Raw genomic sequence first — 15,901 nt, 5'->3', positions numbered from 1 at the left:
TGGGCAGCCATTTATGCTGCGGCGCCCGGGGAGCAGTTGGGGGTTCGGTGCCTTGCTCAAGGGCACCTCAGTCGTAGTATTGAGGGTGGAGAGAGCGCTGGACATTCACTCCCCCCATCTACAATCCCTGCCGGCCCGAGACTCGAACCCGCAACCTTTGGATTACGAGTCCAACTCTCTAACCATTAGGCCATGACTTCCCCAAAACTATTACTAGATGTCACGATTTATTATTGGGCAATTCAACACATAGATGTTTTACCAGCTAAGGAGTTCAGCACTTTTAGACTTTCATCCCTCTATCTGATGTGAGCATAAGTATTGGAACAGTTGCCTCACAGGTCTGTGATCAGCTGTCAATCAATCAATCAATCAATCAATCAATAATTTATTCCGGTCCTCAAACAAATTTTCACAAAATAAATAAATAAATAAAATACATTGTTACCGAAAAAGGAGTAGGCAGAAGCCTTGCTTATTATGCCTACCCTTTATACATAATTAACTGAATGGGTGACACTTTTCACTAAGTTAAATAACACAAAATAAACAATATAACAAAAACATTTCCCAAAATGTACAAACATAAGTCAAAACAAACATAAAAATACACACTCTTTTAAACAATACAACCACAATTTATTTATACTGAGTCATATAATTGTTTTTCACCTTGTTGTTATACATTTTCTTAAATTGGCAAAGTGAATTGCATACTTTTAGTTCCTTATCACATTTATTCCATAGATTTACCCCTTTAACAGATAAGCACTTTTTTGCATTAGCTCTTGCCCTTACTTTTTTGAACATATACAATCCTCTTAAATTATACTGACTTTCTCTTATTTTGAACAGCCTCTGAATACAATTTGGAAGTAAATTATTAAAAACTTTACTGTCTGTAAAGTATATAGATCAACTAAACTGACAAATTTTAATGCATGTAAATTAATAATTTATTTGTTGGTTCGTAATAATCAACCCTTTTAACAATCCTAATAGCTTTCTTTTGTAACCTATATATTGAATTTAAGTTGGTTTTATATGTGTGACCCAACACCTCCACACAATAAGTAATGTATGGAACTATGAGCGCACAATACAATATATATAAAGTTTTTTCATTCAAAATATGTTTTATTCTATTTAATATTGCAATGGATTTAGACATTTTTGTTTTTACATGATTAATATGTGATTTCCAACACAATTTATGATCAATTATAACACCCAAAAATTTATTTTAGTACTCTTTCTATTTCCTTATTATTAATCATTAGTTTCACTTTATTGTTACTTTGTCGATTACTGAATATTATAAACTTTGTTTTACTTACATTTCACTGCTGGTTATACTCTGTATAATTGTGTATGTGACGAATAAAAATCTTGAATCCACTTAAATTCAGTGAAAGTCTGTTATCATCAAACCATTTTTTGAAAACCCTCAATTCTATTTCCACTGTATTCAGAAGCTGTTCCAAACTTTTCCCAGAACAATATAAATTAGTATCATCAGCAAACAAAACCATTTTTAATACTGTAGATACTTTACAAATATAATTTATGTACAGTACAAACAACTTAGGGCCTAGCACCGAACCTTGCGGCACACCACAAGTAACTTTCATTAAATCTGATTTAACATTATTAATTTGTACAAATTGATGTCTGTCATCGAGGTAACTTTTTATCCAAGCAAAAGCTTCCCCTCTTATACCATATCTCTCCAGTTTCATCATTAAAAATGCATAATCGATAGTGTCAAAAGCTTTTTTTAAATCTAGGAACACCCCCACAGTATATTCATTATTATCCATTAAAGAAGAAATCTCTTCTACCAGTTCCATCACAGCCATTGAAGTCGACCTGTTTGTTCTAAAACCATTACTGATGATGACTCAATACTTTGTGTTTATCTATAAAATTATCAAGCCTACGCACAAATATTTTCTCTAAAATTTTCAAGAACTGGGAAAGAAGAGAAATTGGTCTGTAGTTGGAAAAACAGTGACGATCTCCATTTTTAAAAATAGGAATAACTTTAGCTGTTTTCATATTACTAGGGAATATTCCTGTTAAAAAGGACTGATTACAAATGTGTGTAAATGGTTTTACTATATGTTCTATAATACTTTTTATTAACGACATGTCAATATCATTACAATCAGTGGAATATTTATTCTTACAGTTGTTAACAATGTCAAGTATTTCCTTTTCGTCAACTCCCTTTATATACATTGAATAATCATTACTGGAAATATTAATTTCATCTATCCTATCTACCCCAGTTCTTTGCTCCACGATCACTTTTGCTAAATTATGAATTAATCAAATTAATTTAAGTCTATTTATCCTTCTACTTTTTGTTTTATCAAATAATCTTTGAAATATTGAAATAGCTGTGTCCTGTTACATTAATTGTTTAGATATTAAAAGCAGGGAATGTGTCGTATCAGTTATATCCATTGCTTTTGCATTCTGAGTCTTGCATTCGATGACGACACACACAAACCAGGATGAAGACAAGGGAGCTGACTTTGAGAGAAAAGCAAGCAATTTGGATGCTAAAAGAAAAGAGGAAGTCAATTAGAACTATAGCAAAAACAAAGGGCATGGAGAAATCAAGACTTTGGAAACTACCCGCAACCAACAACGACCAGGGGTGCATTTCCCAAAAGCATCATTAGTTAACTATGGTCATTAGTTCCATTGAACTCCATTGGTAACGACGGAACTTGCGAGCATATAGTTGCATAGTTGCATAGTATAGTTTTGGGAAACCCACCCCTGATCGGCTGAGAAAAACAACCGCAGTTGATGACAGACAAAGCATAAAAGCTGTGAAAATGAACCCTAAAATACATGCCTGTAAAATCACCAACAACCTCCAGAAAGCTGGCGTGATGCTCTGACAATATGCTCTGACCAGCATCAAAAATAGAAAGGCAAGATTAGAGTTTGCAAAAAAGCACAAAGGTGAGGCAGTAGATTTTTTGGACAGTTTTATAAACAGATGAGACAAAGATTTATCTAAGTGACAGGAAATTACAAATGTGGAGAAAAAATAGAACTGCAAATGATCCTAAGTATACAACCTCATCTGTAAAGCATGGTGGCAGTGGGTGTCATGGCATGGACATGCGTGGCTATCTCTGGAACAGGCCTTCTCAATTTTAATCATGACTTATGCTGCCTTCACGTGCTATCGTAATTATCGTAAATACGAGTTTCCTGGTCGGAAATTGGACGTGAATGGCCTCTCAAGTCGGATTTACTTCTGGGAAATTCAGAAATAATTTTGATACTAGGGATGTAACGGTATGAAAATTTCTCATCACGATTATAGTGACCAAAATTATCACGGTTATCAGTATTATCACGGTATTGTTAAAATGTGCTGGAGATGCTCAAAAAGTACATAAATAACTTCAAGTTTTATACTTAAATCAACAAACAGCAAATAAAATAACTTTTTGTTTGCATAATCACTAAAACAATAACATTACCAATGAGGTCTGGATTTTAAATGACAACTTGACTGACACCCATTTAATAGCATGTTCAAATAAATAATGTAAATGTTCAAATAAAGCTTTGAAAAAGTTTCATATAAAGGTAAACCTCACATTTCAGCCTTTAAAGAAAAGTTAAGTCAAAATGATAATTGATTAATAAGGGGAAGGGGAGGGGGAAGTGGTGTGTGGCCAAGTATGGTGACCCATACTCTGAATTTGTGCTCTGCATTTAACCCATCCAAGTGAACCTACACCTGGAGCAGTGGGCAGCCAATGCTGCGGCGTCCGGGGAGCAGTTGGGGGTTCGGTACCTTGCTCAAGGGCACCTCAGTCGTGGTATTGAAGGTGGAGAGAGTGTTGGTTATTCACTCCCCCCACCTACAATCCCTGCCGGACCGGAGAGTCCAACTCTCTATCCACTTATCTGCTCCATAAATAATTCTATATTGCTTATCTGAATTGTTTAGATGTGTAGAATCCACATAAGCTTGTTTTTCATCAACCGGTTAAAATTTACAGCAGGTCATGCAAATTTGGTCAGTTTTTTGGCCAGACAGAAACTGCACACAGGCTGAATGTAAATGAGTGTCTGTAAATCCACTCTCTGACAGCAGGTGGCGGTTTATATGGAAAAGCTGAATTACAGCTGATTCCCGCGAACAAAGCAGTATTGTGTTTAAGAACACTTCCTTTAGGTATTACATGGAGCTAAGATGAAAACAAAATGCCATCGAATCGTTTCTGAAGACAGTCAGATCCTTCAGAGGTACATTCATATAATTAATTCATTGATATATTCATGTGTAGAATTCCCTCAGCACTCTTTTAAAACCTCCCAGCATTTCCGCCCTGTTTTCACTCGGAATGAAACTCTGCTGCCGTGCGCTCGTGACACTGTTACACTCTGCTTTATGATGGACAGTATTTATTATCGTGAGTTGTTCAGATCGCGGTAATCAAATACGGTTTTAATGATAATTAAAATATGAAACGGTAATACTAACCGTGGGGAATTTTATCATGATTTATCGTCAAACCGGTAATCGTTACATCCCTATTTGATACCCGAGTTGGGCTTGCCTTATACATTAAACATGACGGACAGGAGAACGTCTTCTTCTGTGGCAGGTATACTTTATTATTTTTTTCCCACAATAACTTCATTGCCTCTTCTTGTCATTAAAGTAGGACATATTTACATATATGAATAATCATTTGAGGCATGTTGTATGTTTTATGCACCGCGAAAATTTCACCAATATTCCACTCAGCAAGCTCGACTACTGCGTTAAAACTATAGTTGAAAACACTTACCATTTTATTCCATATGCTATCTTATCTTGTCTACATTATGCCTTTGTTGTGAATGTGATTATAATCAATATTCTTTCGTTATATATTGCTAGTGTTTGTATGATTTTCTGGGACTGGGAAATGACCCAGCCAATCACCCAAACGCTTTATCAACAGGAAGGAGAAGCCACTCTCTATGTTGATGCAGTTTTCATCACTGCTCTCCACGTTATACCTGTAACATCCACAGACAGCAGCTCTGAAGGTAGGTGTATTGCATTTTTAAAAATGAATCTTGATTTTGTAATGTACAGTATCATGATCTATTGAACACCGAATGTTACTATCACTTTTTATCAATTTACCACATCCTTATAAATAGATAAAAGTATTGCTTTCTTTCAAAAATAATGAAAAAGAAATGTACTGACCCCAAAGTTTTGAACGGTAGTGTATAGTTACAAAACATTTGTTATTTAAATAAATGCTGTTGTCTTTAACTTTTTGTTCATCAAAGAATCGTTAAAAGAGTATCACAGATTCGAAAAACATATTAAGCAGCACAACTGTTTCCAACACTGATGCAGCATATTACAATGATTTCTGAAGGATCATGTGACACTGAAGACTGGAGTAATGATGCTGAAAATTTAGCTTTGCTTCACAGAAAGGTGTTTCTTTTTTATGTTTTAAAGTATATTTGTGTGTGTGTGTTTCTTTAAAATATAGGTGAAAGAAATACTGCTGAAGGTAGCCTGCCCAAATCAAGGATTTAGTAGAGATCAAATTCTGTTCTTAATACCTCATGCGGCAGCATTTGATGAAGGATCGGAGGGAGCCACAGAGGCTGAGTTCGTGACACTGTCATTGTGCAGCTTATCAACATAAAATCAATGACTTTCAGTAGAAAAAGATAACTTAAACTTTATTTCTGAAAGCAGAACATAAAAATGTTTGTAACGCAACACAAAATTTAAAGGAATAGTTCACTCTAAAATGAAAATTGTCATCATTTACTCACCCTCAAGTTGTTCCAAACCTGGAACTACTTGAGGCTGAGTAAATGATGAAAGAATTTCCGATTTGAGTGAATTATCCCTTTAAGGTTAAGAAAAAAACATCTGCATTAGGAAAATGTGGTGTACTGGAAATTAATTGTCATCCCCATCCCTTGGGCATCCTCCTAGTGGATGCTCTACACATGTGTTATACTGACCAATGCACATGTTGTGTAGTGTGCAAGCAGCCACAATGATTTTTACGATTATGTCTATTCTGGAGTTTTGTAGGTCACGTCGTTTAGAATTTCTGTGCATCTTGACATTTCCATCCAGCATTCCAAAATTCACATAAAAATAGGTAGATGGCAACACAGCAAGTGACTGAACCCTTATGTGACAGGAACACAGTACACACGCGCACTCACACAGATACACACAGCAATTGTTTTTGTGCTACATTTAAAGGGAATACAATGTTTTTGTCACTTTAAATGGTTCACTTTATTCAAAACTTTTTGTTCTTCAATAAAGTTCTTGCATAAATTGTCAGTGTGGGTCTTATTTCAGCAAATTACCTCACACTTTTACATCCATCCCCAGCCTGTGTTCCAAATCCCCCCAGAGGTGGGGTAGGTTGTAACAACGGAACGCTTTGTATTTGACATTAACTCACATAATCTGTGATTACACAAGTGTGGCTACGATATATCAAAGGTTGAGAGATCTAGCACAAACAACCACTGACTCTGAGTTACTGATGCTCAAACAACAAGTGTTACTTTCATCCCTGGTCTCCCTTATTTTTAAATAGGTGAAAATAACATTAGCTTTCAAGATGTTGTTGTCCAGAACTATTGTGCAGCAACTGTATAGCCTACAGTGCGGAATGCAAGAGACACATTGAAAAAACAACATATCCACCAGGACGTGTGAATGAAGAAATATCCTTTATTGTTGATTTATTCTATATCATTTTTACACGGATCTTTTCATATGCACCACGGATGGAGATTTGATAGACGTAACGGCCGAATAAAGAGAATTATAGACTTTGCATGGCCGTTATACTAGGGCAGGCACGTTAAAGTGAAATATAACAATACTGATAGAGTTCGGTGTAAGCATTGGGAATTGTTTCGGGACATTTTTGTATTTTCAATGACATTTAGCTTTCTTCAGCATTAATATTACTTACCGTTTGCACTTTTCTTCTTCTTTCTGTTGGTCTAGCATGTGGGTTATAGTGTTTAAATACAATTTTCACAGAAAGCGCTTCATATTGCATCAGGACAATGACCCAAATCACCCTGCCAGTTCAGTCAAGGAGTTTATTAGGGCAAAGAAATGGAAAGTCGTAGATTGCCCAACATGAATTCATTGAACATGAATTTCACTAGTTGAAAAGGCAGAAACGCCCCCAAAGAGGCAACAGTTGGAAATTGCTGCATTAAAGGCTGGTAAAAGCATTTCAAAGGATGAAACCAAGATGTCTATGGGTCGCAGAATCACTGCTTACTCTAAGAGTGATGTCACAGGAAAAGTAAAAGCCACCTCAAGGGCAAATAGCATGATAAACGCAAAAATGTCATACAATTCAGTGACACTGTACCACCAAAATGGTTTATTCCCACGGCTTCTGTACCACCACTGTATTTAAAGAGGGAGTGGGAGAATTAACAGACTATAGCAACATGAAAAAGGCCCATCTACAAGGCAAAATAATAAAGACAGTTTTTCATTTAAATTGACCATTTAATTTCTTATTTCAAATATCTATTTAAGGCATTCAGCGCACACTATATCTATTAGCAAACAACAGTATTTGGGAGAGATCATTTGAAATTACCATGTTCAACTTAAATTTCAGTGCAAGTAAAAACATATTGAGGTCAAGTTTGATGATACATCAATATAAGTTTCAGTCCACAATTTTTATTATTATAATTTTTACTTGGAATTTCTCTTCCATCTGGGTGCATGCATATTTTGTACCTATTCAAGTAATGTAATGTTTAATTCCTGGGTAATCTCACAATTTTGGAAAACGAATCAACTTAAATTAATGGATGGTCTTTTATTAACAAACAAATAAAAAGTGGCTTCACAAAATGGAATGTTAACATCAACTGTTCAATTTAAAGTTTTTTCAGTTCAAATGATGTGCTATTCTAATTACGATTCAACATGTCAAGCCTACACAAATAACCCTGCCTCTACTGACCAGTTTGCATCTTATTCATACATTCTTTATGTCATTAACATGACTTGAGGGAATTTATACAAGGAACTTAGCATTATATGTAGACAATAATTGTCTGTACAGTCACAACATTTCCGAGAGACACATTAAACCTCAACCACAATGATTTTCAATGAAGATGAAAAAAAATTAAAAAGTAAAACCAAAACCTAAATGTTACAGAAGGGTGGATTATGCTATGCTGACATCAATAGCAATAAAGGAACAATGACAATGGCATGAACAGATGCTTTACAAATCACAAATCAATGTCTAGCACGACCAAACATAAGATTTAAGCTGTAATGCTTCCAAAAAAAGGCAACTTTTTAAAAATAACATGTAAACAAACACCTTTGTAGTTTAAATTAACAGCACTTTCAAAGTACAAGATGACAGAAAGCAGCACAGGCACTAAACTGAGCAATCAAAAAAAGAGAAAAAAAATAAATCTTTAAAACCCCCTAAATACACAAACACTTTGAAAGAGTGTTTAAAGGTCTAAAGAGATTTTAAAGTGAGTACTAGACATATGCAACTTTTATCTAAGTAATTAGAACACACTATTTGGTTTAAAGAACATCCGTGATAATGCTTAGCAGACATCTTTCTCTCTACAACAATTTCAACAAAAATTTAGAATTTAAAAGCTGATTGTGGCAATTTTCCTTCCTCTTTAAGACATACAGTTCTTCTACTGTATACTAACACTCACAGTAGGTAACAAACTTGAATCAAATACTAAATTAAATCAGTGTATGAGCAGTAAACAATGTACCAGAAACCAATGTCCATTCTCATGCATTTTTTACATACATTTTAGAACCCACGTGCATGCTCAATATAATGCTGATGCAGTTCTGTTTCCTGTTTGAAGGAAATCCCACACTCAATGCAAGTTAGGTGAAGAGCGCCTCTTACTGCGGTAGTAGAGTACCTGTCTTTTAGCTCTTTATCACCCAAGCACTCCTGATGGTGGTCAATAAGATTTCTGATTTCAGTAAAGGTCTGTGAACACAAAGAACAATGGTAAGGCTCCTCATTTTTGTGAAGAGTCTGGTGCTGCTGCAGAGCACGAGGTGACAAGAACGTTTTTCCGCAGTGCTGACATTTATGGCTACTGAGTTGTGGACTTACAAGGGCTACAGGCAGCTTGATTATAGACTCGGATCTGTGCGATAAAGCCTGCAGGTTGTCTGAAGTCCCAGGTGCCATGGAAGCACTCAGTCTGTATCGCAGTTCGGTTGGGAGACGTTGGCGTACTTCGTTGTGCCATGCGAGATGCTGCTGAAGCTGGTTTTCAGTCCAGTAACCTCGACAGCAAAGAGCGCAGCAGTGCGGACGAGTCTTTGCAACCTCTTTGTGAGCATTTAACTGCTCCTCACTAGGAAACGCTTTAGCACATTTATCACACTTGAAAAAACATTTAGTGAGTTCTACATTTCGACTACGCTGCATGGGTTCTTCCTCCATAGAAGTTTTTAGCTCTTTCTTAGTTGACATTTTAGGAACGACCCCTTGAAAAGCAAAGGGCTTTTCATATGACAAGCGCTCTCCTAGAGACGCAGTGTTTTTTTCGCTAACCTTGTTGTGTTTCTGCCATTTGTGTGCCCGAAGACCACGTATGTTCAAAAAGCTCTTGGTGCAGTAGGAGCACTGATGGTGTTGCACCTTAGTCTTCTCGTTTGTTTTGGATATGTACAATTGTTTGATGGGTGGACCCAACTCATCTGTAGGGAGGATTTCAGACTGGAGTTTCTCAGTCTCACAAGGCTTGCTGTGATGTTCTGCAAAGTGAGTTGTTAGAAGAGACCCACTTGAGAAAGACATCTGACAATCTGGACAGGTAAAACTACTATTTGATTCAGCAACTTCGTGCTCTTTTTGGGGTTGAGCCTCCATGGGAGGGTGATGTAGCTGATGCCGGCGAAGAACACAAAGGTAAAAGAATCCTTTCCCGCATACATTGCATAAATATGGTCCACCGTCCACACTTTTCCTTGAGCGTATCTTATTGGTCTTTGAGAGAAATCGGGCAAATTTTTTGTCTTTGTGCCATCGCCTGTGTGTGCCAAGAGCCGAATTGGAGCTAAAATATCTTCCGCATTCAGCACAAGCAAAAGACGATTTTGACGAAAACTTATCTGACTTTACTTTGCCAAGCTTTAACTGTTTTGCCGAACGGGATTTCAGCTTTTTAGATTGGTAACCTTTGCGATGAATTCGCTTGTGAAAATTAAGTGCACCAATTACCGAAAAGCTTCGGCTACAGTCCTGACATTTATATTTCAAATCCGAAGTCGAAGATGTTTTCTGTTCTTTTCCAGAATCAGCCAACTGAGAAGGGTCACAAACATCTTCAGCTTTTTGCGAGGATACATCTTGCTCCTCTATTCCAATTTTCCCACATTCTTCTGCAAATTCCACATTGTCCTCTGGTTTTGAACAGTGCTTCTGATGATTTTGTAGTATTGACTCAGATGCAAAAAAAGCATAGCATGTTGGGCACTGAGGTCGCTCAGACGAGTCAGAGTCAATCAAAGGAAGGCCAGTTTCAAAGCCATGACTTTTCATGTGAAACTGGAGGGCCATGGCACGGGAGAAAACTTTTCCGCAGTAGGGACATTGGTAGGAGTTCTTTTTCAGCTGTTGGACTTGATAGTCAAAAGATTTGACAGCAGGTTGAACACCTTGGTCATGGACAAGCTTGTGTTTAAGAAAACAAGCCAGCATGTGGTATGATTTGCCACACACGTCACATTTATGTTCCTCTTTTGAACTCATAGGGTGCACTTTTCTATAACCACCCCTACGACCCTTTTTCTTACGTCGAATGTTAATGTTCTCAGAGGCAGGCGTACCCGCAGGCCTCATCTCGACATCTGCACACTCCAAGTGGTTTTGCTTGTGATGACAGAAAGCTCCCATAGACCAAAAACCTTTACCACACTTTTTACAGTGATGAACTTTTGGGCCCAAAAGTGACTTGGTTGGGTTGAAATGCTTTGCCTTTTCGTTTTTGGCACTGCCACAGCAAACCTTCTGGTGGTTGTACAGACCACTTGCGGTGGCATAGCTCCTGTTACACTCCAAGCAAGCAAAGGCCTTTTTTCTACTATTGTGATACTGTTGGTGAGAATGCAATGCAGACAGTCGGGAAAAAGACTTGCCACACTCTTCACATTTAATATTGTTCTTTTGCAGATTTGCAAGTTGGTAAGAAATAGACTTATACGCTACTTTATCCTCATGCTTGCCCATGTGAAAGTAATGAGAACTCTTGGAGGAACTTTCATGGCCACAAACCTCACATGTTAAAAGTGTCCTCTTAGTTGGTATCAATACGTTAAACTTCTGTCTCCCATCTGATTTTTTCCCCATGCACCCTTTGTGCCAAAGTATGTGACAGCGCAAGGACAAAGCCTTCACAAACTTTCGATCACAATGTGGACAATTATACTTTGCCTCTTGAGGACTTCTTTTGCTTGTTAGTTCTGCATTTATTAATGGCTCATCATTTAATTGCTCATAATCAATCTGTACAATTTTGACATCAATTTCTGGATTTAACTGCAGGGAGGATCGTTCAGTTTGACCCAAGTCATCTTTTTCCTCGTGGTCTGATTCACACACTAACTCAAGATCAGGATTTTGATCCTGAGAGAGACCATTGTTGTTCTCATAATCATCTGAAGCCGTGATATGGACAACTTCATAATCAACATCTACGGTCTCATGCTCTTCTGCTGTGTGACTATAGTTCAAATCTTTCTCTTGAACTTGAGCATGTGATATGTCTTGAGAATGAAAAACAACACTGTCAGCATTGTCATTCTGATATATTTTTACTGGCTGAGTGGCGGTGCTCATCTCAGACTTCTTCTCCATGATGTCACAGAAGATATCAGTATGACAGAGCTGATGTGACTGCAGGGCGGATGCTCGTGAGAACCGCCGACCACACTCCTCACACTCAAAAGCTTTCTTCTTGAGCTGGATAACTTGATGAAGGAATGATTTTGCTGGAAGCTCTTCGCTGTGCGCCAATCGCTGGTGCTTATTGTAGAACGTAAGTGAGGTGAAGACCTTGCCACACTCTGTACATTTATACGGCTGGCCATTGCAGCCAAGTTGTGCCCGTCTTTTATGCCAACGCTGATGGCACAACAGAGCCACAGAGCTAACGAAGGTCTTGTTGCATTCAGAGCAAACAAACGGATGCTTAATTTCCTCCTTCACCTTTCCATCTGAACAGCTGGTTGAAAATCTCTGGTGCGCGCCAAGGCCACACATGGTACGAAAAGATTTGCCACAGGAGCACTGAAAAACCTTTTGCTCATGCTCCTCGTTCTGTTCAGGGCTTGTGCCACTGTCTTCGGTTTGACCTGAAGCTTCATTAAGTTTCTCAGTTTCACAGATTTTGGATTTCACTAGCTTTACCTCATGACAACGACGATGCGCGTCAAGAGCCGAAGCTCGAGAGTAACAGCGTCCACAGGTGGGGCACCGAAATGACTTTTTCTTTAGATGAGCGAGCTGATGAAAAACAGATTTTGAGGCCTGTTTATGTGAACGCTGATGGTTGAGACACTGACCAACAGTGGAATAAGCTTTACCACAATCCTTACATTCGAAAAGCTTCTGCCTTACTGCACCTTCACCATCACCTATCCCCTGTTTAATGACTTGATTGCGGTGCTTCAGTTGATGGCTGAAAAAGCCTTTCGAGCTTGAAAACTTTTGACCACAAAGAGCACAGAACAACGTTCTTCGGCCTCCATCGGTCGAGATAAGTAGGTCATCCCATTGCGAATCTGTGTCCAGGCAGACTATGGGACCATCGTGGATATGCTCGCTACGATGCTCTAGGTAGTCCTCCTTGTTCCCAAAGGCCTCACTGCAATCCTCACAGCGAAATGGCCAATCCCCTAAAAATAGAAAGGGGAAAATGGGAGGTCAAGGCGACGCCTGTTACCAGAGGAGAGAGAAAAATAAATGTATAGAGCCAACAAATAAAATTAAAAATAATGGAGGAAGAAAAAAACAATAATCTTAAAGTGGAAATTATTTATTTGTTCAGGTACAGAGGTTTAGGGTCACAAACAAGACAAAAATTAATAGTCTCTATTATTGCTTGTTATAAAAAAAGAAATAGAATAATCTAATTATTATAAAGAAATAATTATACAAATGATAAGTAAAGAAACAGGAAAACAATCTTTTTCTTAGCAACTTCTTAATGAGAATAACAAAAATACATTCATAAAACAAAAAAATGGTTAGAATGATCTCATTGATTACATTTTGCACAGCTGTAAAATAATTGCATTTTGCTTGCAGCTCTGTTGCCAGGTAACGACAGAACAATTCAGCGTCTTATTCGAATGATTTGTTCCACCTTAAATGATATCGACCACATGACCAGATATCCAACAAGCCAAAAATATTATGACACTAACAAAATGTTAAAATATATTTCCCAAACATATTATATAGAGAAATTAAAACGCTGAAAAATAGTGCTTTAAAATAACATTTCATTCACCTACTTATTCTTTCTTTTTTCTATTTCGCACATGCGCAATTTAAAATATGAGTAAAGCCTACCATCTACTGGCAACATAGCAATACTGCAATATCAGTTAAGGTGGAGCATATTATATGAACGAGAAACCAGCATCTACTACAATGACTGCAAAACTGGTTTGAAATGACATAGAATTTATTTAATCTAAGCCGAAAACCTCACTGTTGTGAAATGCCAGCCAAAACCAGTCAAATTATACTAAGAATTAATGACAGGCAGCAAGAAGGACGTGTGTATACAGAAATTCCTCATGGGCATGCAGTACTGCTGCCGTCCTGTCATTCCATATGATCGACGCGTGCAAATTAATTCTGCTGTTTTAACGCAAATTATAACCCATAATTAATGAGCTGCACGTTTTTCATTTGCACAATTCGATTATAACAAAATATGATGTCAGGGTTATGTGTATATGATCGCACAGAGTCATAGACAGTGTAAGATGAGGTGAATTTATGTTTAAGCGACTTTATTTATTTAGAGGTAAAATATAGCATGTGGATAGAAACTAACTGATAGGTGGGTGTTGTCAACAACAAAAAAGTTGCTTACCTTCAGCACTTTTATCTCTTTCAGACGAGTCTCCTTTATTGGTAGACATATCACTCACATTTTCTTCCTCGACCTCGTCTATATGTACAACTACACATTCATCTTCCTCTGCTTGTTCTACTTTAATCTTCATGGGTGCAATTGAAGCATTGGCTGCAACAACTTCGACTTGGTCCTGGGCTTTCAATGTAGGGCCACTGGGACTTAAGTCCATTTCTCCGTCCGTGTTACTGGCTTTGCTATTGCTCACTAGATCGATGTTTACCTCTTGGCCTGCACCTTTCTCATATTCAGATGACAAACTTTCATTATTAGATTGCAAACTACTACCATTTGCAGCATAAACAGCAGCCATAATGGCTGTAGCCAGCTCAAGCTTTCCTTCATAGGAAAGGCGCCGCACTTTTCGCGGTAAAGGACAGTGTTTCTTTTGGGGGAAGGCAAACGTTCGAATCCTACTATGGCGAAAGCTTCGCTCATGAATATTAATTAGGTTACGTTTCTTGTGGCTCCAGGAAGGTCAGCATGCAACGTCTGAACAAATTAATATTTAGGTTATATATTATAGCCTTAGCTGTAGTAGGATCATATACGATATAAAATAATAAAATATAATACGATGTGGATTAATACGATATAAATCTTTAAATATATATATATATATTAAAACAGTAAGCCATTTAATAATACAACATATGGTTGAGATGTGAAAATGGGCGGAGCTTAACGTCCCGGACATTGTTAATAATTTGTCGGGTCATGTTTCTATTGAAATAGTAATCTCTTTTTTAACTTTACACGGTGCATTTCAGTTGATCTGTTTCCATAGTAGAAAACGCTGTCCATCTGTTTTTTCGCTATAGATTATTATATATAAATTGGCAGGTGTGGATTTTCATGTGTGTAATTAGACTTAAACGCTTCTAGTATTTTGAATACAAGTGTCACCAATAAATAAGACAAAAACGTTCTGAGATTGAATGTGGCTCAACCTGGCAGGATGTAGCCTTTCTGGTAATGCGTGCATTATACTTTACCAAAACAAATGAATCCAGTTCACATTACCAGCAATGTTTACACACACACACACACACACGTGTGTGTGTATATATAAATATATGTACGTATGTATACATATATTTTGTGTGTATATATATATAGCCTATATATATATATATATATATATATATATATGTATGCATTGTTGGGGAATAACAGTTAAAGCCCAAGAACCAGGTATGATGAACAAAGAGCAGGAGTCAGAGATGCGATTACTTAAAGAAAAACTTACTGAAGAAAATAGTTTGCAGTTTCATCAGCAGAAGACAGCTTCAACACTCGCGATGGAGTTCGTATAGGCCGCCTTGCTTTACAATTCAAAAACACCAGCAATTAGGCCTAAACCCTAACAAAGGTTGGTAATTGCGTCAATGCATAAGTCATCAAAATTCTGATTGGTTCTTAAACCTAGATAAACTTAGACAATTATCACATATGGACGCAAGCTTGAAGCATATCTTGTGACGACTATTTTGGTGACAAGTAACGGTCCGACGCAATATGTCTCTCCAAAGACGTATATCTGATACGCTGGACATCGGCAGCGGAACGTTTGTCCTGGGACTTTCTTGAGCATCTCCCTGTATACAGACAGATACTAACACACATACGCAGAGTAACACTTATCTTACTTCAAGGTTGCCTCAGCCCT

The 15,901-nt window shown here is 37.4% G+C and overlaps 1 protein-coding gene across 1 annotated transcript; it reads right to left on the bottom strand.

The window, feature by feature from the left end:
- Positions 1 to 7,868: 7,868 nt before the first annotated feature.
- Positions 7,869 to 14,594, bottom strand: LOC306877677 (uncharacterized protein). The gene is made up of 2 exons (XM_079429579.1): positions 14,191 to 14,594; positions 7,869 to 12,979 (listed from the first exon to the last, which is right to left on the bottom strand). Exons 1-2 carry the CDS (start codon positions 14,543 to 14,545, stop codon positions 8,871 to 8,873), a joined length of 4,464 nt encoding a protein of 1,487 aa, XP_079285705.1. The 5' UTR covers positions 14,546 to 14,594; the 3' UTR covers positions 7,869 to 8,870.
- Between the last annotated feature and the right edge of the window lie 1,307 nt (positions 14,595 to 15,901).

The sequence above is a fragment of the Barbus barbus genome (assembly GCF_936440315.1).
Source record: "Barbus barbus genome assembly, chromosome: 12".
In the NCBI taxonomy this organism is placed as follows: domain Eukaryota; kingdom Metazoa; phylum Chordata; class Actinopteri; order Cypriniformes; family Cyprinidae; genus Barbus; species Barbus barbus.
Note: the sequence above shows the minus strand (reverse complement) of the source record. Positions and strands in the feature narration are given on the sequence as shown.

What these genes read in the sequence shown, in the direction of transcription:
- LOC306877677 (XM_079429579.1), bottom strand. Translation starts at nt 14,545, where the DNA reads ATGGCTGCTGTTTATGCTGCAAATGGTAGTAGTTTGCAATCTAATAAT. An exon ending in AAGAGATAAAAGTGCTGAAG is followed by an intron (nt 12,980 to 14,190) that starts GTAAGCAACTTT and finishes TTCTATTTTTAG; the next exon opens with GGGATTGGCCATTTCGCTGT.